The sequence below is a fragment of the Rhincodon typus genome, chromosome 33, assembly GCF_021869965.1.
Source record: "Rhincodon typus isolate 14 chromosome 33, sRhiTyp1.1, whole genome shotgun sequence".
NCBI classification, from domain to species: domain Eukaryota; kingdom Metazoa; phylum Chordata; class Chondrichthyes; order Orectolobiformes; family Rhincodontidae; genus Rhincodon; species Rhincodon typus.
This window is the reverse complement of record NC_063364.1, coordinates 3,970,998-3,993,933: the sequence shown is the minus strand read 5'-3', so window position 1 is coordinate 3,993,933 and position 22,936 is coordinate 3,970,998. Positions and strand designations below refer to the sequence as shown.

Genomic DNA, 22,936 nt, shown 5'->3' with positions numbered 1-22,936 from the left:
CTGATGCTGCTTGGCCTGCTGTGTTCATCCAGCTCTATATCTTGTTATCTCTGTTATATTTATAGTTGCCTCTTTCAACATTCTGAGATAATGAAGTGAATGGACTGATCATTTTTCAGTCCATAAACATTCCTGGATACATTTTTTTACTAATATGAATTTCAGTTCCTCATTCTCACTAGTTCCTTGATTCTCCAGTACTCCTGGGAGATTGTATCCTCCTCAGTGAAGACAGTGTGGCACTCTGTTAGCCTATTTTATATGCTCAAGTCTGCAGAATACAGCTAGCTCACAACACCTTCTGACTCAGAGTTGAGAGTACCACCAGCAAAGCCACAGCTGAAACTTCAATCCAAAGAGCTTGTTAAAGGCATATCTTAAGTGGGCAAAGGCAAAATGCTGCTTAACACTACATGATCAAAATAAATATTTGCAATTATTAGAAACCAATTCCCTCAAATAGCCATCAAATTTTAAACAAGTAAATATGAAGAATACAATTGAATATTAACTTCAATTTAGATTCTAGTTTTGATGCATCTTCTGACTACGAAAACTTAGATAACCAAATATAATGCTGTCCAATTAGTGAAAAGATCTTTGATGAGGCAAGGTTTGTCTTACAGCTCTGTTTCCAGTCTGGTACATTTAATCTCTGAATAGCCTGCTGAATAGGAACTATCAGATTACATTAATTAAATTATTAAACCTTACCAATCAAGACTCAGTGTCACATTGCCTCCCGTCAACAGACCACTTTAATTTTCTGATGATGTGATTATACAAGTCCTGCTGTCCACTTGCATTGTATCTCTGCACTGCTAAATGTAGGTGAACTGCAGTTATCACACGCCACTCCACACAGTGAGCAAGTACTATCAACACTAACACTGGGACACACATCACACACTCACATGCAGCTTCAAGTGTAGCACCAAGGAATGGCAGAGATATAAAGAACTTTCCTCTTGGTTTTTACAGAGGAAATTGCATATTGGGTCTGGCTGACAAGAAATATGCAAGGAACAGTTAACAGGGCTTCTAATTCGAAAAGATTTATATTTATTTACATTTAGATTTTATTGTCATGCACACTCGAGTACAGGAATATAGGAGTATAGTGAAAAGTGTACAAGTTGGCATTCTCTGGTGCCATCGTAGAATACAAAAGAGGATTAAAAGCAGAAGCAGAAATAAGTGAATCAGCCAAAAGAAAAGGAAATGTCCAAATCACTCCCCAGCCTCTGCTGTGAGTCCTTGCTGTCAGAAGAACAAAGCCACAAAGCCTGGCCCTCAGTCTGTGAGCATTCAGGTGTCCCAGGTCCCCACATGCTACCGCAGCTGGAATGCCACCACCTCCGCCATCAGGGACCCGGGCACAGCCACGGCCTGGACCCACATCGCCGCCACTGCAGCCATGTCGCCATTTCTTCAGCGCCACCTTGTCGGTGCCACTGAGGTCATCGCCGCCATGAGTCCGCGCTGGGCCGATCTCGGCAACGCAGCTTCCACTGAACCCACTGGGTCCCGAATTGGCCTCCAACTCAACACTTGGGCCAACCATGCCGAAGCAGCCTGAACCTCGCTCTGGCTTACGTTGCTGTCAGCGCCGCCTCCTGGGACCACCATTTCAGCAAAGGAACCCGCCGATGCTGATCCCCAGGGAAGGGATCGCTCCTGCTGCTGCAAACACTCCGGGACGGGAAACTAATGAAGTTACTCAAATGTAAGGCAGACAGATTGCTAACATTTCGGATGTTTGAGAGCGGCCTGTGTTTGAAAGTGTAATGAAATTGATTCTCAGGTGATGCAAAACTAGGAGGAATAGAAGGAATGGGAGTTTAATGAAGATGCTGAGGAAATTCAGAGCTGCTCATAAATATTTGCAGGTGGTCAGAATTACAGGAGGTAAGGTACAGATATATGTCAAAAAAACATCCAAGGCAGTTAGATCTCATGGTGGGACAACTTAGGCTTCTATTAAAGGGGGTCTCGATGACAGGAATGGCCTCCTGCTGTGTTTATTACTAAGATAAGACATGAAAGAATAGATGCTGGGCCAACACTCATTGCCTGTCCTTAGCTAGGAGGTGAGCCACCTTTTGATAACAACTGCTGACATTGGGGTATGGGTACACATACATTGCTGTTAGAGAGGGAGTCCCAGGATATTGGCCTGGGATTGGTGAAGGAACAGCAATATATTTCCAAGTTAGAAATTATTTCAACAACCGTATTAAAGATCACTCTAAGATTGCAGCAAGAGAAGCTGAACTTTTGTAGGAGGAAACATTAGTAAAGTCATTTGGATAAATTCCAATAAACATACTATTTTCAATCCATTGATGAATAATGTTTGCTGTTGAGGACTTCCTGCCACCTTTCAACTATAATTATGAAAGTATTAAGATTCTCTTGGAAAATGGGTGGGTGATTGAGATTGAGAAGTGCACTAGGCTAGAACTATCGTTCGGCAGCTGAGAAGAGGTGAACTGTCACATGTGATCAAGTCCATAAGACAATACGAAATAGGAATAAGACTAGGCTCTTCAGCTCCTCGAGCTTGCTTTGCCATTCAGTAGGATCATGGCTGATCTGACATTCCTCACATCCATTTTCCTGCATTTCTCCTCACAGCCCTTGATTCTCCAACTGATCAAGAATCTATCTCAGCCTTAAATATACACAAGGACTCTGTCCCCACAGCTGTCTGTGCAAGGAGTTCCAGAGGCTCATAACCCTCTGAGAGAGAAGAGTTTCTTCCTCATCTGTTTTAAATTGGTGCCCCTTTATTCACAATGCACTCTGGTCCTCGACTCTCTCATGAGGGGAAACTCCTCTCAGCATTTACCTTGTCAAGTCCCTTAAGAATCCTATATGTTTCCAAATGCTTCTAAACTCTAGTGGAGAGAGTGCCAACCTGTTTAGCCTTTGCCCATAAGACAATCCCTCCATAACAAGGATCATCCTAGTGAACCTTCTCTGAACTGCCTCCAATGAAATGATATCTTTCTTTAAATAAGGGGACAAAAATTGCTCACAGTACTCCAGATGTGGTCTCACCATCACCTTATACAGCTGCAGTAAGACTTCCCTACTCTTATAGTCCAAACCCCTTGAAATAAGGACCAACTTAAATACCCGTTTAACTCCTTTGCCATTTCCTTGTTGCCCAAAACACTCTTCGTAGATTAATTTTTTAATGTTCACTTTGACCTCTCTCTTCCTTTTTATACATTTAAAGAAGCACTCATTGTCAGTTTTTATATTCGTCACTAGTTTGCCCGCGTAACTTATTCTTTGTGTCTTCATTATCCTCTTACTCCTCCTTTGCTGTATTCTGAATTTACCCCCGTTTTTGGGGCTATCACTAAATTTAGCCTCATATTCTGCTTTTCAAGTCAAGGAATTAAAGTTCACCAAGTAGTCAATTTTACTTTATGATTTAAGATTTCTTTTTCCAAAAAAAATGCACATTTTAACATGTTTTACCTGAATCCGAGGTGTCTGAAATACTTGCTCCCCAGCTTTGACAGCACATTTTTGGCGAAGTCATCCAGAACAGTTGATCCCTCGTCATTCACAGCTACTGAAATGATCATGCCTTCCTTTACTCTGTCCAGGTACTCAGCAAGGCGTTTACTTTCAGCTTTGCTTTTATATGTATCAAATCTGCATTTTTTTAAACAAACAAAGTACTTAATTTGTGCACATGGTATTAAAGTCATCAATCATCTTGAGGGCAGCTAAGAACAGAATGTACAGACCTTGAACCCAACAAGAAACCCATCAGTGTTATGAGTACACACATGCCAAACAGATGTAAATCAAGATCACATATCACAGGAACAGTAGCAGCTGCTATCACTCCCTTTTGAACATTGGAGAGAAGATGTTGCATCTTTTATATCTCTCAGAGCTATGTAAGGATGACACAGAGTGACCTGGTGGCTCAGTTGTCAGCAGTGCTGCTTCACTCTGCCAGGTACCTGGGTTCGATTCCTACCACTGGCAAATGTCCATTTGGAATTTGCACGTTTTCCCTCTGTCTGTGTGGGTTTGCTTTGGTTTGTACCCACAATCCAACAATCTGCAGGTTAGGTGGAATGGCCTTGGGAAATGTAAAAGTAGGGTGGGGGATGGGTCTGGGTGGGATGTTCTTCAGAGGATTGGTGTGGACTCAATGAGCTGAATGGCCTGCTTCCACACTGTACAGTTTCTATGACACTAGCTTCTATGTGTGCAACAGGTTTTATTCACAATGCTTTAAAGTGCCTGCTCACATTTCAACTTCAGCTTCCAAGTCCTTCTGCAGTTTGTTTGCTTGTCTCTGAGTGCACATCCCAGGCTTAACCAATGAGGCACAGTAAGCATCGATAGTAAACAGATGCAATTAATCAAACGTAAAACATTAGAACACTACAGACAGGCTAGAAAGCTCAACAGAGTAGTTTGATCATACCTATCCGAGTGGACAACCTCTCCAATCTGGTTAATGACGTGCACTATGATTCCTCGATGACCCCAGCTTCTTTCAAAGTAGTAGCCACCTTCACTCATCCCACCAGGATGGAGGGTGCTATTTAGAAATGTCCAGGACAGTTTGTGAGCACCATGAAGTTCAAGTGTCCCTCCTCTACTAACTCCAATATACTTCAACCCAAAGTAGCTGTGAAGTTCTTCTGTTTCTTCATCCGATCTACAAATAGGGTATAACAGAGGTGAAACTCATAGCTGCATGGCACTTAAAACAAGAAAAGAACAAGCCTTTTAGTATTCATAAGCTATATGGGAAAGATATTTTGAAGCTGTGCTCCAGACATTGTAAGTAATTTTAACTTTACTTATAACCAAAAGTTGGAGGTTTACTCAATTTCCTCTTTCACATGTCACTCGCTGTTTTAATTCTCATTGAAGTCAATGAAAGTTAAAATTGGGAGATAAGTGTAAGAACTTCTGGATCAATATTGTCCATTTTACACATTCATGGGGGTTTGAGAGTTTGGTATTCTGTTGTTAAGAGTCAAGTAGAAGCCAACGTAACCAACATGGATAATTTTTAAAAATTATTAATTCATGGGATGAGGGTGTCGCTGGCTAGGCAGCATTTATTGCCCATCCCTAATTGCTCAGAGGGCAGTTAAGAGTCAACCACATTGCTGTAGGTCTGGAGTCACATGCAGGCCAGACCTAGTAAGGATGTCGTAAAGGACATTAGTGAATTAGATGGGTTTTTCCAACAATCGATAATAGATTTGTGGTCATCACTAGATTCCTAATGCTGATTTTTTAAAATTGAATTCAAATTCCACCATCTGCCATGGCAGGATTTGAATGCAGGTCCCCAGAACATTATCTGGGTCTTTGGATTAACGGTCCAGCGATAATACCACTAGGCCATCACCTCAGTGGGTGCATTGATTTCTGCACCCAAATTTGTGTGGCTCCTGATTAGTGAAGGTCCATGCTGCTAATTTGGAAAAACTACTCCGTACACTACTGACCTGCCATATAAAATGATGGTGACATCATTCTGAAATGGGCAGTCTTCACTGCCAATGTGCAATTCCCCACCGTCTTCAATAAGAATACTCCGTGTACGAAGAATGATAGTTTCCTCATTGCCGTCAGAAATGACCAGTTTTCCTACAGGAGGAGATAATGAACAAGTAACACATAGCAGGAATCACGGGTGGCTCATGCGATGTTACAGTTGGCTAAGAGGTTATTCAGCCCATCAATGATGTGTCTATGTCTCACAGCTATCCAATGAGTCCAATTCCTCACAATCGTTTAAATCACTTTCGAAATTCTGATTTTAGAAGGGTGCAAACAAAGATTTCCACTAACATAGAACAGCTGATTTAGATTATTGGGACTATTCACTGGGAGGGTATGAAGATGGTCCTATGTCTTTTCTGATTTTCTGGTGCGGTTTTGCACAATATTGGAATAGGGGCTTGTTTTTTTTAGGTGCAGACTTGATGGGCCAAAGGGATGTTTTCTGTGCTGTAGACCTCCATGACTCGATGACAGAAAGACTGTGTTCATTGTGAACACAAACGCACCCATGCAGAAACACAGAACAGCAACTGCCAGGAACAAAGATGGCACTTCCCGTGTATCAGCCATGATCGAATGGCAGAGCAGACTCAATGGGCCAGATGGCCTAATTCTCTCCTTTATCTTACGATAATCTCACTGCAGAGTCACAAAGCACAACACTCAACTATTCAAAGCAAGAAAATTAATAAAGACAACCTCAATCCCGTCTTGGTGAAGAACAAGTAGGTTTTTATTGTGAAAATAGGATCATTTCCAGTAGAGCCGGCCTTCTTTGGGACTTTGTGGCTTTGGGAGGGGAAGGAAGGTGAGGCAGGCCAAGTAGGTAGGTAGGTACTGAGGAGACCTACTGCCCAGAACTCCACTCTATCAGCCTCACTCCCCCTCAGTTCCAGCCTCCGAGGCCTTAGTGAGAACTGCAGCACAGGCTCAAACTCAACCAGCAGCTCATCGCAACCAGCTGATGTCACCAGCCCCATCTGCACAAGTGCTGGCGGCCATCTTCTCAGCCATTTTGGTTTCTGGAGTAACCACAATGCTTTTTTATCCCCCAAACGCAGGCTATGAAATTCAGCACCACAGTGACACATTGTCTGGCTGTCAGCTTACCTTCAAAATGGCATTGAGACACGTCCCAGGTTTCTAACAGTGTGTAACATTATTAGAACATCAATGGTGCCATTTTGAAGCTCAATACATCAACTCATGTCACCTCACAGCCTCGAACAGTAACACATTTGAGAATAGCAAGAAGGACACCACTCACCACCCTCAGCCCCCTCCCATGACACCAGCACCATTTAAACAGTTTTCATCACACACTCAAGGGACACGGCCTGGGCAGCATTTATTGCTCATCCCTAACTGCCCTAGAGAAGGTGGTGGTGACCTGCCTTCCTCAACAACTGCAGTCCATTTGCTGAGAGGTAGACCCACAATGCTGTCAAGAAGGGAGTTCCAGCAACAGTAAAGAAACAACAATTTATTTCCAAGTCAGGATGCTGAGTGGCTTGGAGGGGAACTTGTAGGTGGTAGTGTTCCCACATATCTGCTCTTGTCCTTCTAGATGGAAGGTACTGTCTAAGGGGCCTTGATGAATTGTTGCCATACACATTGTAGGTAGTACTGAATTACAGTGATGGATGTTTGTGGATGTGGTCCTATCATCAGGCTACCTTGTTCTGGATGTGTCAAGCTTCCTGAGTGTTGTGGGATCCACAATCATTCAGTAAAATTAAGACTATTCATCAAAATCCTGATCTGTGCCAAGTTTTGGGGAGTCAGGAGTTGAATTACTTCTGCTGAATTCTGGGCCTCAGACTGCGTCTTATATGGGGAGTCCAGTCAGTTTCTGGTCAGTTGTAACTTCAGGATGTTGACAGTGTTGGAGGGGGGAGGGGTGCGGCTCCAGCCATGGTAATGCCCTTAATTGTCAAGGGGCAATGGTTGAGATGGTCAATGCCCAGCACTTGTGTGACATGAATATTACTTGCTAATTATTGTCTCAAGCTTGGATGTTGCCCAACATTCTATTTGCTATATTTGAACACAGATTGCTTCACTATTTGTATTGCCATTGGTGCTGAAAGTTATGCAAACATTCTCAGCTCTGACCTTATGGTCCGGGGAAGTTTAATATCTTGTGATGCTGAGGACTTCAGAAAGTGACCAAGCAAAATTGTCCGCTTGACACTTCTGGCTGAAGATGTTTGTAAAAACATCAGCCTTGTGTTTTGCTGAAATTTGTGCCCTCGACCTCTCTCATTATTGCAGATGGAGATATTTGTAGAGCCTCTTCTGCCACTGAGTTATTGATTGTCTATCATCAATTATGAACTGGATGTGGAACTACTACAGAGCTTAGGTTTGATGCTTTGATTCTGGGATCACATAGCACATCAATTGCAGGCTGCATCCAGTGTTTGGCACACAAGTAGTCTGGTTTGATAGCTTCACCAGGTTGATACCTCATCTTCAGGTATGTCTGGTCCTGGCATGCCTTCCTGCACTCTCTTTGAACCATGGCTGATGATCCTCAGGCCTGATAGTAATGGTTGAGTGGGGGATATGCCAGGCCATGAGGTTGCAGATTGTGCTGGAGTACAATGTGATGGCCCACAGAACCTCATGGATGCCTGGTCTGGGTTGTTAGATTTGTTTGAAGTCTACCCATTCAACATAGGGGTAGTGCCACACAATGAGGGCATCCTCACTCCAAAGGTGGCACTTTTTCTCCAAAAGAAGTGTGCAGTGGTCGCTCTTACTGATAACATCATAGACAGACCCAGCCGTGGCAGGCAAAATGGTGAGGATGAGGGTCATCTTCACGCTTCCTTTTTGTTGGTTCCCTTGCCAGCTGCTGCTATGTCCTTTAAGGCTCAACCAGTTAAGTGATTGGTAGTGCTGTTAGTGGGGATATTAAGTGACCCTCCCGCACCCCCAGCCAGAGTGTTCAGGTACACTGCTGGTGTTTGCTGGTTTTTGGAATTGTTTTGAGTTGCTAACATATCTTTGGAGCAGAACGGTGCCTGGAATATGAAGAATTCTGGATGTGATTATACTGAGAAACTCCCATGTGCTGCAAACAAGCTGTTCAAAAAGCTAGGAGGAGGAGGGGAAGATGGGCCTCTGCAGGAGGATATACCCACTCACAGTCCTCAGGAAGCAGCTATTCAACTACAGACTCAAGGACAAACAAGGCATTTGTCATCTCAGCTTCACTGAAACCTGCCACCGGCTGCAACCTGAGAGCAAGGAGTAGACGGCATTGTCAGGGGCTGTCACCATGACAACCTCTTTATAGGAATTAGGCTCTTTCCAAGGCTGGAGCAGGAGGCATTTGCAACATCTCGGCAGTCTGCTGTCCACTGCTGCACGCAGCATGTCCCTGAGGCTCTAGGTTCCAGGAGAATGGAACGCATTGAGATGGACAGAAGCAGGCAGATTGAGCTGCAGGCTTTACAGGAACGATAGGCCCCACCGGGGGCATAGCAGCCCGGTTCGTAGGTGTCACAGTGTCAACCCCGAGATGCTGTACAACCAAAGAGGAAGCCACTTGCTCAATGTGAGCAGACACAGAGCCTCACGCTGGTCAATGCCAGCTTTCCTGGTGGCATTCACAATGGCTTTATCCTGTGGCTCTTCACATACTGTCTGTATTTCAGCTACAAATCCCAATGGTACAGGTGACTACTCAATGAAGCCCTCTGCGTGACAATGGCTCTGGTACCCAACACTCTCTCACATCAACATCAGGTACATCTCTGCCCCTGACCCTGCCTCTGCCCCCTCCTTCGCCAGCCGCAGTAAAAGCTGCGCTGCCACAAACAGTATGGCACAGTAGATCACTGGGATGCTGAACCCTTTGCCAGGGCTCATTTGGAGGACCCCTGCTGTACTTGGCACAGCACCAGTCAGGATTCTTGTAGCTTACTGCATGTGGCACCATGTGGCTACCATGGGTCCCAGGTCTTTGTGCCAGCTGCATGGTGAGCTGCTAAGGAAGAGGAGGAGGGAGAGGGGAGGAGTCAACTAATGCTGATCTAGCCAGTCCACGAACCCCTCCTTCTACTGATGGAGCCAGTAAATCCGCCCCATTTCCACATTCAACACTAATTCCACACCTGCCCTGTTCCAGACAGTGATGGTACCAGTTTGGCGACAATACCAACATAAAAGCCATCACAAAACAAACATTTCAGCAAAGTTTAAAAACAAATCAGCCTTGTGCTGCCTGGCTTCCATGAGTCTCTCTCGGACCTAGTGTTGCTGGGCAGTGCTATCCCAATGGCTGCAGCTTGGTTGTGGGTAGATGGGGGTAGAAGTTTGTGACTTCCTTTGGGTGGGTGGGGAATGCAGAGGGACCTGTACGTCATCCTTAAGCAGCTCTTGGCCTAAAGGCCCTGGCATTAGACTGAATCATCTTGGTATGGGTGGCAGCAGACTCAGTTGCCTGGTTGGCAAGAAACAGCCGGTACATTGCATCCTTTCACGCTAAGAGATAAGAAGTTTGGGCTCCACACTCCTGAGTGCCTGCTCGCCATGGCCGGAACTTTACAAACCTGATAATCTGGTGGGGGGCAGCAAGTTGGCTGCTATTTCCATGCAGAAAGTCCTCATCCAAGTAGGTGCTGGATCTGTTCAGGTGGACGAAGTGGTGAGGTGTTGGAGGAGGATGGCATGGTCACCGTGTCAAAGAGAGCTCAAGATGGATGAAGCGGGATAATCTGTAGCTTTGATAAGACTTGCTTTGGTGTTGTACTGGGGTGAAACACTACCAAGTGACCGAAAGAGGGAGCACCAGGAAAAGCTGGCATGGATTTGGGAGGTGGCAGCATGTGGAAGTTCTCTGGAAGGGAAGGGGCGTTACCTTGCAAGAGCTGTGCTTTGAGGCAAGGAGGTGATAATGGCAGATTGAAAGGGAGAGGGGGAAAATCTGTAGAAAACAAAGCTGTATCAGCTAACATGGAGGCCAGTAAGAGAATTGGGTGGTCAGCAGTTTGGAGAAATAGGGTCAAGGGAGCAGGAGATGAATCTCAAGACATTTGAGAGGACAGAAGGGGAGATAGGAGAGGAACTGGAGAAAGAGGTGAGGAAGTTTGGCTCAGTAAGCTAAGGAAACAGCAGAGGTAGTTGACAGGATGGAGTCAGTGTCAGTGAGTCTATGATTTGCTCACCCTTACGGCTGATGGGGGCAGAGCAGGGGAAAGGTGTCAGAGAAGATGGTGTGCAATCAAGAAAAGAATGTTTGTATTTAAGGATAATAACGGTGACCAATTATTAGGAGAATTGGTGGTGGAGGTGGTTTTGGTGCATTAAGCCGTGAGAGAGTCTCAGGGTCCACTCGATAGGAAATGGCATTTGAAGTTGATTGCACTGACCACGTTCAATAACAATTTGCTTGCTGCTGCATTGCAAATACTGATGCAAGTCTATCTCCATACCCATGTTTGGATCTTGCTCAATTTTGTTGTAATTTGAAAAGTAAAGGTACAGAAACATGTCCTCAATAGTCTAATTCACAATTTACATTCACTCTAATTATATGAATACCAAAGGGTAAAGTTTTTATTTCTTTTTACTCTATAGTATGAACAAAAAAAAACTCCCTTAAAGCCTTTAAGAAGTGGTTAAAATGTACCTCCGTCAACGATGCGAATAGAATGGACTGTAGCAGAAGAAGACAACAGCAGTTTCCGATTGTGTCCAATGTTCACTCTATGTTCCTTATTGTGGCCGGGATTCCAGAGGTGGAGATCTGGGTCCTGGTCAGGACAAGCTTTATAACGCAAAACAGATCGCCATTAGTTCATAATCCAGTGTTCTCAATATGTAATACATAACAGGAGACATAACCCATCATCCTTAATCCAAAACATGCCTGTGTCAGGCAGGTTTGCACAAGTATATACATGCACACTGAGCAAGGTAATCATGCATCGAAGCTGTCTTTGCTCTGCCCATATTCCTTTCTTCATCTTATCGCCTACTCCTTGGAAATTCATCATCATGGAATACAGTTTGGAAGCAAGCCATTCAGCCCATCGAGTCCACACCGACCCTCTGAAGAGCATCCCACCCAGACCCAACCCCGTACCCTATCCCTATAACTCTGCATTTCCCATGGTTAGTCCACCTGGACACTATGGGCATTTTAGCATGGCCAATCCACCTTATCTGCACATCCTTGGACTGTGGGAGGAAACCGGGGCTCCTGGAAGAAACCCATGTAGATACAGGGAGAATGTGCAAACTCCACACAGACAGTCACCCGAGGGTGGAATCTAACCCAGGTCCCTGGGTGCTGCCCTAAAATTACTTGATATAACTGTGGTAAGTGTATTTCAATGAGCAAAATGTCTTAGACAAAATGTAATCTCTGCTTTGCAGTTAAAAAGTTTATTAGACCTGCTTGAATCATTGTGGAATAGTTCTAATCCAAAGATTAATGATCACGTAAATGTTATTAATTTGCTTCCTACTTTAGTATTCAGAAACTGAGCAAATAATTGCGAATAGTGAATTAACAATTGGACAAAGGCCCTGTGTATGCAGGGTAGTGAAATCATAAATTGGTAGCTAGGACAAAGAGGCCCTCCTCATCCCCCAATGGTGAAGCCTTCGGACAATTTTCATGGATTTACAAAAAAAGTCAGAATAGTTCCTTTCACAGATTTTTGGAATTTAAATGTAAGTCCTGTGCTTCAGACACAAACAAAGAATGTTTATACTTGTCAAAATCTCTGATGTCATCACGATTAGACCATTCCGAACTATTTCTGACAAGCAATCTCTCTCTTTGCTAATCCTAGAGAGAGGATGGGAGGTGCAGAAGAAGCTGGGACATTTTTTTATACAGCCTAGGAAGCTGAGGAGTGACCTTATAGACGATTATAAAATCATGAGGGATATAGATAAAGTGAATAGCCAAGGTCTTTTTTCCCTAGGATGAGGGGAGTTCAAAACGAGAGAGTATATTTTTAAGGTGAGAGCAGAAAGATTCAAACGTGGCCTGAGGCGCAACTTCTTCACACAGCGGGTAGTTCATATATGAAATGAACTGTCAGAGAAAGTGGTAGATGCAGGTATAGTTACAATACTTGAAAGACATTTAGACAGGTACATGGATAGGAAAGGTTTAGAAGGATATGGGCCAAATGCAGACAGGCGAGACTTGTTTAGTTTGGGAACTTTGGTCGGCATGGACGAGCTGGACTGAAGGGTTGTTTCTGTGCTGTGTGACTGTAAGTGGCTGATTGCTGGGAGTAACTTAGTCTGAGTCCTGTATATTTAGTGATATTCCAAGCATCCATCCCTACTGCAAAAGAAAAGAGTTAAAAGAGCATGAGAAGTGAGAAGAAGGACCCATTTGATTTATTATAAGGGCATTATTAAGACCATAAAACATAGGAGCAGACTTAGGCCATTTGTTGCATCAAGTCTGCTCCACCATTCAATGAGATCATGCCTGATCTGATAATCCTCAACTGAACTTTTCTGCCTTTGCCCCACAATCTTTACTGATTAAAAATCTATCCGTCTCAGCCTCGAATATATTTAATGATCCAGCCTTGACAGCCCCCTGCAGTAAAGAATTCCACAGATTCACTACCCTCCGAGAAAAGAAATTCCTCCGCATCTCTGTCTTAAATGGGTGATCCTTATTCTGAGATTTTGCCCTCTGGTCCTAGACTCTCGCAAAAGGGAAAACAAACTTTCTGCATATACTCTGTCAAGTCCCCTAAGAATCTTAAAGTTTCAATCAAGTGGCCTCTATATTCATCTAAATTCCCAGCTTTTTCAACCTTTTGACACTTGCTCTGTAGCTAAGGTAAACCTAGTGAAACTTTTCTGGACTAACTGAGTGAGCATTCTGCTACAGCAAAGTCATGTTTAAAAAAAAAAGGCAAATATCCAGTTTGAAATCCCATAGCTTAGGAATTAGGTAATGGGCAGTAATCAGATTGGCATATCTTTCATATCTTTCAGCACTTGCCCATTGGTTTTGATTGGAACCAATCTCCAAATGATGGAAAAGCATCTTCTCCAGGTGCTCTCCAGCCAGGTACTATGTGAAATCAACCTATACAATCTCAATCCATTTCTGAGTGAGAATCTTTGAAGCATGAATTTCAGCTGATTGCTCCTCTTTGTGTACCCCATAAGAGGAACGCCACTCTCTTGCCAGGCCTACATCACTGCCTTTACTTCACAGCCCTGCCAATCTTCTTCTTACACAAAATCTTCCAATTTTCTTTTGTAACCCATTATTGAACTTGCCTCCCCTGCACCCTAGACCCTCACCACTCTCAATACGAAAAATATTTTTCCTCACACACCATCTACTTTTTCAGCATCTGCCTTGTATCAGTATCCTCTGGCTCTTGATCCTATGCCACGTTGTTCTCTCTCTCTCTACCTTTCTCTCTTTCTATGTGGATAGATCCTGATCACATTCAATTTTGCGATTTATCAAATCTACTCTTAATCAGAACACAACAACAAATCACTGCAGCTGCTAGAAATTTGAAATAAAAGCAGTAAATACTTGGAATACGCAGCAGGTCAGGCAGCAACTGTGAAGTGAAAAACAGAGTTAAGGTTTCAGGCATGAGACTTTGAACTCCAATGAAAGTCAGAGTTGAAATGGTTTTCTCTTCACAAATGTAGCCTTACCTTCTCCCAAGCTTCCCTTTTCCAAGAAGGCCTTCATCCTTGGAACTATCCACTCCAATCATTTCTGTAACTTCCCTAAGGCTTCCCACTGTTTCCTTAAATGTGATGCCCCAATTCTCCAGTTGAGGTTGAGCTAGTGTTTTATGAAGGTTTATCATAACTTGCTTGCTTTCATGCTCTATGTTCCAATGTATAAAGTCTATGTTCCTATGTAGCTTTTCTCCACCTTCCCTGTCACCCTCTAAGATGTGTGCATTTATAACCCCAGTTCTCTCTGTCCATCCTCCCTTTCTCCTTGTTCTTCTTCCCAACATGTATCAAATCACTCTTGTCTGCATTGAATTTCTTCAGCCACATGTCTGCCCATTTCCACAAGCCTGTCTATATTCTTGTGAAGTCTATCCCTTTCCTCCTGTCAGTTTACAAAACTTCCAAGATTTTTTAAATTGGCTTCCGAAATTGTGTTTTTCACACTCAAAGCCTGATGATTAATATATACCAAGCAAACAGTGCTGCTGGTACTGATCCCTGGGAATCCTCCTTATACATACACGCATCCAGTCTGAAAACCAAACCACTCTGTTTCCTGTCACTCAGCCAGCTTTGTATCCATGCTGTCTCTGTAATTCTATGATTGCTGACAAGTCTATTATGGGGCAAATCGACAAATACCTTTAAGAAGTCTATTTAGGTCGTATCAACCACATGACCCCTCTTTCAGCCTCTCTGTTAACTCATCAATTAACTCAATAAAGGATTTGATTAAAGAATTTCCATAGCCACTCGCTGGGTAAAATAGTTTACCATCATATCACAGGTGCCTCTTTGGAAAACCACCTTAAATCAATGTCCTCTGGTTCTCCAATCTTCCACAATTTCTCCAACTGTTTTAAAGGGGATGTCATTGAAGGTGGCAAGATAGGTGGAGAGAGCAATTAATAAAGCATAGAGTGTCCTTGACTTTATTAATAGGGGCATGTAGCACAAGAACAAGGAGGTTATGTTGAATTTATAGAAGACACTTGCTAGACCTCAGTTGGGTGCCACATTATAAGAAAGATGTGAATGCATCCGAGAGAGTACAGAAGTGATTTACAAGAATGAGAAACTTCAGTTATGCAGATAGATTGAAAAGGTTGGGACTGTTCTCTTTGGAGAGAAAAAGGCTGGAGGAAATCTGATAGAGGTTTGCAAAATCATGAGTGGGCTTGATAGAGTAGATAGGGAGAAACTGGTCCCACTCAAAAGAACAGAACGAGAGGGGCTTTATTTAAGGTAATGTGCAACGAAGCAAGTGTGATGTGAGAAAATACCTGTTCACACAACGAGCATGGCCTGGAAATGTGGTGGAGGCAGGTTCAATTGAAGCATTGAAGAGGTGATTATTTGAATAGAAATGGTATGCAGGCATGTGGGGGAAATGCAGGAGATTGGCATAGAACCAGTGTAAACATGATGGGCCAAATAGCCTCTTTCTGTGCTGCAACTATTCTGTGATATAGTCTCTGTCTAGACCTCTCATAATTTTGAACACCTCTTCCATTAAATAATCTGCACGTACCCACATGACTGTCAGATTGTTGTTTCTAATCTTTTTCTCACCAATAAGGCTAAACCATGTTGCTGGGTTTACCTTTAGACCCTTTTTTTTGAACAAGGGCGTAACATTCACAATTCTCCAGTTCTCTGGCACAAACTCTGTTACCCGAGGAGGATGAGAAGTTTATGGTCAGCATCCTCCACACCCTTCACTCTTATTTCCCTCAGCATCAACTGACTGATCCCATTTGGTTCTAGTGGCTTGTCCATTTTAAGTACAGTCAGCCTTTCTAATACCTTCCTTTGTCCATTCAGTGAATGGTGAAGCATTTTGTATTTAGCTTTGTCAAGGAACAAAGTACTGTAATTGTCATCCCTCAGCCATGTCCTCTGCCTCTGTGAATTTATTCCCTAATTGGTTCTGGCCTTCCCTCTTACCACCCTTTGATTGTTTATAACTTACAGGAAATTTTAGGATTCCTTTTGTCTTAGCTGCCCTTATCCTGGTACACCAGTTAATTAAAGTAAACAGGCAGTGGTAGCAAGCAGTTAGGAAGACAAGTTGTATGTTGGCCTTCATTGCAAGAGGATTGGAGTTCAGAAGTAGGGACACCTTACTGCAGTCATTCAGGGCCATGGTAAGACTACAGCTGGAATAGTGTGTGCAGTTTCGGTCTCCCTACCTAAGACAGGATATACTTGCCAAAGAGGGAGTTCAGTGGAGGCTGATACACAGGATGGCACAACTGTCCTATGAGGAAAGATTGCTTTCACTGGGCAGGTATTCACTCAAGATTGTTGGCAATCACTCACTAATGAGTCTGATTGTCCGTCAAGGAAATCCCGTGTCGCTGGTCATGGGCTCTGTGGCTCCTTATGTGGCTGAAGACCCCAATCCTAGAGCCACATCTCCAACCATACATTTGACAGTTGTTTGCAGGAGGTGGAGTTGGTCTCAGTCCTTGAGATCATTGGCATTCCTTTCTCCAGTTCCTTTTCCGTACTTCATCTTGCTGCCAGGTGTTTGCAAAGAACTGTGTCCCTTCACACAAGAGTTTATTCCAAGTTGATTTCTCCTGAATGAGGGTCTCCCGTGCATTAACGTTTATGTTGCATTTCTTGAGGGAAGCCTCCAGGGAGTCTTTGAAACCCATCCCTTATTGTCCTTTCATTTGACCTTCCTTGAGTTGGTTGAAGATGATTTGCTCCAGTAATTGGAACCCAAGCATCCTAAACACAGAGCTAGACCAGAGGAGTTGGTTTTCGATGATCGTGGCTTTGATGCTGGTGCTATTGTTTGCTTCAAGGATACCGATGTTAGTACGTATGTCCTCCCAGCTGATGTGGAAATTCCTTCTCAAACAACATTACATCTCAATGGTCCTGAGGTGGCATCTACATATAGTCCAAACATTGAAGCCATATCGAAGATTCGAAAGGATAACTGCCTTACATGCAAGGATCTTGATATCAGCACAAAGATTGAAGACTATTATCCTCTTATGTCTGAACGTGATGCTTGCAGATTGGATACAATGTTGAATATCTCTGCCTCAATGTCAGCCTTAGATGACAGGTAGCTTCCCAAGTAGGGGAAATGTTCCACCTTTGGGAGGATTTCTCCATTGATCTTAATGGAGGAATGGGCCGGAACTTGATCTGGAATTGGTCCAGAACAAGCTTCCCAGTGGTGTGGACATTGTCAGCAGGATGAACGGAAAACATTTTAACCTCAACCAGTTAAAATCCAAAAAAGAAATGTATCCAGAGTTTAGAAGAAAGAGAGGGCATCTGATTGACACACTATGTGCAAGGAGAAAGGACGTACTGGCACTGGAGGGGATGCAAAGGAGGTTCACTAGGTTGATTCCGGAGTTGAGGGGTTTGGCTTATGAGGAGACACTGAGCAGATTGGGATTATATTCATTGGAATTCAGAAGATTGAGGGGGGATCTTATAGAAACATATAAAATTATGAAGGGAATAGATAAGATAGAAGTAGAGAGGATGTTTCCACTGGCAGGTGAAGCTAGGACAAGAGGGCATAGCCTCAAGATTAGAGGGAGCAAATTTAGGACTGAACTGAGAAGGAATTTCTTCACCCAGAGGGTTGTTAATCTATGGAATTCCTTGCCCAGTGAAGTAGTTGATGCTACTTCAGTAAATGTTTTCAAAAAAAAAGGTAGATTTTTTTTGAACAATAAAGGAATTAAGGGATACGGTGAGAACGCGGGTAAGTGGATCTGAGTCCACAAAAGGATCAGCCATGATCTTATTGAATGGCGGAGCAGCCTCGAAGGGCCAGACGGCCTACTCCTGCTCCTAGTTCTTATGTTCTTATGTTCTTATGTTCCCCATGTTAGGAAGTCCTGAACCAGGGGCCACAGTTTCAGAGCACAGAGTTGGCCATTTAGGACTGACATGAGGAAACATTTCTTCACTCAGAGGTTGGTCGAGCCGTTGAATTCACTATCACAGAAGCTGTTGAGACTGGTATATTCAAGAAAGCGATTGATAAATTTTTAGACAAAGGCATCAAAGGATATGGAGAGAAAGCAGGAATAAGGCATTAAAAGAGAGGATCAGCCATGATCATATTAAACGGTGCAGCTGGTTCAAAGGGCCAAGTGGCCTAATCCCGCTCCTAGTTTCTACATTTTCCTATGACAGATGTTCAGCCAACTAATCTGCAGTTTCTTACTATTGGCACCAATTCTTTCTTAAACACAGGAGTCACATTTGCTGATTTACCAACACTTCTGCATCATCAGAATTTTGGAAACTTAAAATCAACACATCAACTACCTCATGAATCACTTCTTTCACCATTTTAGGATGAAATCCAAGAGGATTTGCTCGCCTTCTTTGCTCAGTCCTTTGAGTAAAGGAGTTGGGACGTTATGTTCAGGTTGTAGAGGACATTGATAAGGTTTCTTTTAGAATACTGTGTCCAGTTCTGGCCGCCCAGTTATAGGAAGGAAATTAATAAGCTGGAGAGGGTTTAGAAGAGATTTACCAGGATGTTGCCGCATATGGAAGATTTGAGTTATAAAGAAAGGTTGGACAGGCTGGGACATTTTTCATTGGAGCATAGAAGGTTGAGAGGTGACCTTATAGAAATTTCTAAAGATAGAGTTAATGGTAGTTGTCTTTTCCCTAGGATGGGGGCTTTCAAGACTAGGGGCACATTTTTAAGGTGAGAGCAGAGAGATTTTAAAAGGACATGAGGGGCAGGTTTTTACACACAGGGGGTGGTTTGTGTATGGAATGAACTTCCTGAGAAAGTGGTCGTTGTGGGGTCAATTACAATGTTTAAAAGACACTTGGAAAAGTACATGAATAGGAAATGTTTCGAGGGATATGGGGCGGAGCAGGCAGGTGGGACTAGTTTAGTTTGGGATTCTGTTTGGCATGGACTGGTTGGACTGAAGGGTCTGTTTCCGCGCTGTATGATTCTATGACTTAGAAACTTGAAAGCCCACAGCTCCAACAGTTTGCTGAGTCCCATTTGTCTGGTGATTGTAAATTTTTTTAGTTCCTCCCTCCCTTTCACTTCGTGATTTACAGTCATTCGTGCTCCCTCTTCGCAAGAGTGATCCAATTAATCCCACTACACTGCCCTTTCCTTAGAAATTGCTCCTTTCTATATATAAATCCAATTTCTTTCAAAACAAGAGAGAATAATTACTCAAACTGCAGCAATATCAGGTTCAGAAAGAAAGAATTGATGTTTATGTAGTTTTCATAACCTCAGCCTATCACAAAACACTTCACAGCCAATGGAACATTTTTTGAAGTATAGTCAATTACATGTAGGGAAATGGAGCAGTCAATTTAAACACAGCAAGGCCTCACATACAACAGTATGATAAATGACCAAGTAATTTATTTATGCTGGTGTTGGCTGGGAGATAAACATTGGTCAGAACATTTGGAAGTCTGACTGCTTTTCTTTGAATGGTGTTCTGGTAATCTGAATATACACCGTGGTGCATCTGACCATGTAGAATTCTTTCAGTAACACATTGTTGCAGCAGCCAAGACTTACATGCTGGAGTGGGGAGTTTTGAATCAAATTTGTACGGTTTACATTGGCCAAAAATTAAGCAACACCACTTATACCAACATTTCTGATTCTTCACATACCTGCAAATAATGCAGGGAGGTTTAGGATGAGGAGGCACCCAACATTGTAGAGTAGATGTGACATCATCATCATCTTTGTGCTTCACCCGGCTCCAGGTATTATGAAGATTCCAGTCACTAGAGGTATCAGTTACTGGCCGATCATTCGCTCCTGTACGTCTGGATAAAAACAATTAAAAATAATTTGTTACCAGATGAGAAATGTGATTTTTAATAGCCTGTTCATGTTACATTGCATTGAGGAGGGTTATATTTGGAATTCTAACAAGAATGGATTGATATGGATGTTTAAGAAAATGTTTAAAATTTTGAAGCATTCATTATAAGCAATTCTTAGGCCCAACCCCCAGGAAGTGTAGGCAGCAGCAATACATATTGTGAATAACAGTACAAGCATAACGTGACATCTTCATCTTTCACTCAAAAAGTTTTAATGTCAGGTCTCACATGAGGGACCTTCAGGTCCCTCTCCAGTCATAGGTCAATGCAGTGTTAGGGACATTACAGTGAACTTTAGATATCAACATGGCAAAAGCCAAAAGACCCGTTGTGTGGATAAACACCAGTTGCATTGAGGAGGCTTTCAACTCATGACCCCATTTATGTTCATCCTCCATACATTCCTTAAACAACAGATTTTCCAGGACTCTCAGTGAAGTTAAGAAATGGATTGTCATTATCGCAGATCTTCAAACTAGGCCATTCTTCCTTTTCAATTACATCAAATTAACTGAGACTTTAATCACTCAAATAATTCATACGTCATGTCATTCTTTAAACAGATAGACAGACAGACTGGAATTGTCATACTGCAATCTTTCTATTGCAGGTGGGAGGATACAGACACATTGCAAGGACCAAACTCAAGACAGAAATGGGAGTAAATTAGTCTGAAAGAAGTAGTGGAAGACTGTGCTGTTGTATGGCAGTGAGATTGATATGTAAAAGGCACCAACTCTTCTGAAAAAAAAACGGTCACTTTAACCAGGGGACCGACAAGGATGCTGGTGGCCACAGGGTTGGGGTGGTGATCAGATTCACCTGGTTCAAACAGACACTCATGTGCTCACTAAAATAAAATAGGCAAAGCCAAGAGGATTAGGGACTTACTGGTAATGCTGGAAATAAAGGGACAGTTTCCCTTCAGTAATGTAAGACAGACAAATGAACACACAACTTAGGAGCAAGGAGCCCCTCAAGTCTGCTCTGCCATTTGATAAGATTAAAGCTGATCTGACTGCGGTGAACTTTCATGTCAATCCTCTTTGACTCCCTTCAGTCAAGAATCTATCAATATAAACAAGCAATCAACACAAGGCACAATCCCTTAAAATACAGGCCAGTCAGTCATACAGGATGAGTGGATCTCAACTCTCAGTCCAGGCTTCTGAGTTCTAGTTGCTATATCTTTGTTTTTGTACCTGTTGATTTGGAAAGGCTGTTTTTAAATCTGTTGCTCATCATCAAAATGTCAAGATTTATCGGTATTAGCAAATTAAGGTACACACAGACTCATGGTAACAAGGAATTAAAAACCATATTTAATCTTTGTGCTTAACCTCATGTGACCCACAAGAATGGTCACTTCAAAGGAAGTCTACCATCTGGAGTATCATGTAGTGTTTTTTGTCTCGTTAATTATGGAAGGATGTAAATGCATTGGGAGCAGTTCTGGAAAGATTTACCAGACAATACCTGAAATGGATGGTTTGTCTTGTCTTACAAGGGAATGGTTGGACATTCTAGACTTGTATCTATTGGAGTTTAGAAAAGACTGAGGTAACAATTGAAACATACAAGATCCTGAGTGATCTTGACAGGGTGAATGTGGAGTGTATGTTTACTTTTCAGAGAGTATAAAACTCAGGGTCACTATTTCAAAAGAAGAGATTGCTCATTTCAGACAGAGATTGGGAGAAATTGCTTCTGCAAGAAGTTCATGAGTCCTTGGAACTCTCTTCCTGATGAGGAGCTTGAAGCAGAGTCTTTGAATATTCTTAAGGCAGAGGCAGATAGCATATATGCAATTCTGCAGGAACCTTAGGAAAAACCTGTGGAAAGTTTGAGATTGTATATGGCTACATTGGCATTGATAGTGATTTCAAACTTTGGTAGGCTGTACTTTTCTGGGCAAAACTTGGATAAAATTGGCTTTACCAGAACAAAAGTTCGCAGATATTTAAGGGAAGACTGGATTTGCTGCAATGCAAATCTCCATGGATTTTTGCACTTGTTTAAACATATTGCACTGAAAGGTAGCTCCGAACATATAACTGGCCACAGCCTCTGTTAAATTATGTATTTCCACCAATTCTACCCATTTACAGGCCTTTGAAATGGCTTTAAAATAAAGTTTTTTTTAAGACCCAAAAATACTACTAGATCCTTTTAAAAAGCTTTTGATTACAGAACCATACATTTGGAAGAGGGCCTACAGCCCATCGAGTCTGCCATGACATGAGAAACAGCTGACTTTCAATCTAAGCCCATTTACCAGCTCTTGGCCCATGGCCTTGAATGTTAGGACATGCTAAGTGTTAATCCAGATACTTTTAAAAAGGATATCAGGGAACTTGTCTCTATAACCCTCGCATATAGAATCATAGAATATCTATATTTGATAAAATCATGAAGAATCTGTAAACCAAGACCATTATAACTACTCTGTATAGTTTTTAAAGTGGCGTTCAACTATTTAAAATAGGGCTGCTCACACTAGTGCACGGGACCCTGATTGAAATGCTTATTTTCTGCAAGAATCCCATCTTCAGCCACCTGAGTGAAATGTTTCCAAGTAAGCGCATTTAAAGACATTGGAGAGAATATGTTTTAGGTCAAGGCCTTTACAAAAAAAATGCTGAAATGCTGCACAATTTCATTAGTTTGTGTCAGAGATACTAGGAACTGCAGATGCTGGAGAATCTGAGATAACAAGGTGTAGAGCTGGATGAACACAGCAGGCCAAGCAGCATCAGAGGAGCAGGAAGGCTGACGTTTCGGCCCTAGACCCTTT

The 22,936-nt window shown here is 42.7% G+C and overlaps 1 protein-coding gene across 2 annotated transcripts in view; it reads right to left on the bottom strand.

The window, feature by feature from the left end:
* LOC109936348 (cell migration inducing hyaluronidase 1) overlaps positions 1 to 22,936 on the bottom strand; it is a 215,934-nt gene that overhangs the window by 92,358 nt on the left and 100,640 nt on the right. For both annotated transcript variants that reach the window (XM_048615950.1, XM_020534964.2), the window contains exons 2-6: positions 19,924 to 20,082; positions 11,204 to 11,341; positions 5,505 to 5,646; positions 4,463 to 4,699; positions 3,493 to 3,672 (exon numbers count right to left, since the gene is read on the bottom strand). In XM_048615950.1, coding sequence (XP_048471907.1) covers positions 3,493 to 3,672; positions 4,463 to 4,699; positions 5,505 to 5,646; positions 11,204 to 11,341; positions 19,924 to 19,996 — 770 coding nt within the window. In that variant the 5' untranslated portion in view covers positions 19,997 to 20,082. The remainder of the gene's footprint in view (positions 1 to 3,492; positions 3,673 to 4,462; positions 4,700 to 5,504; positions 5,647 to 11,203; positions 11,342 to 19,923; positions 20,083 to 22,936) is intronic.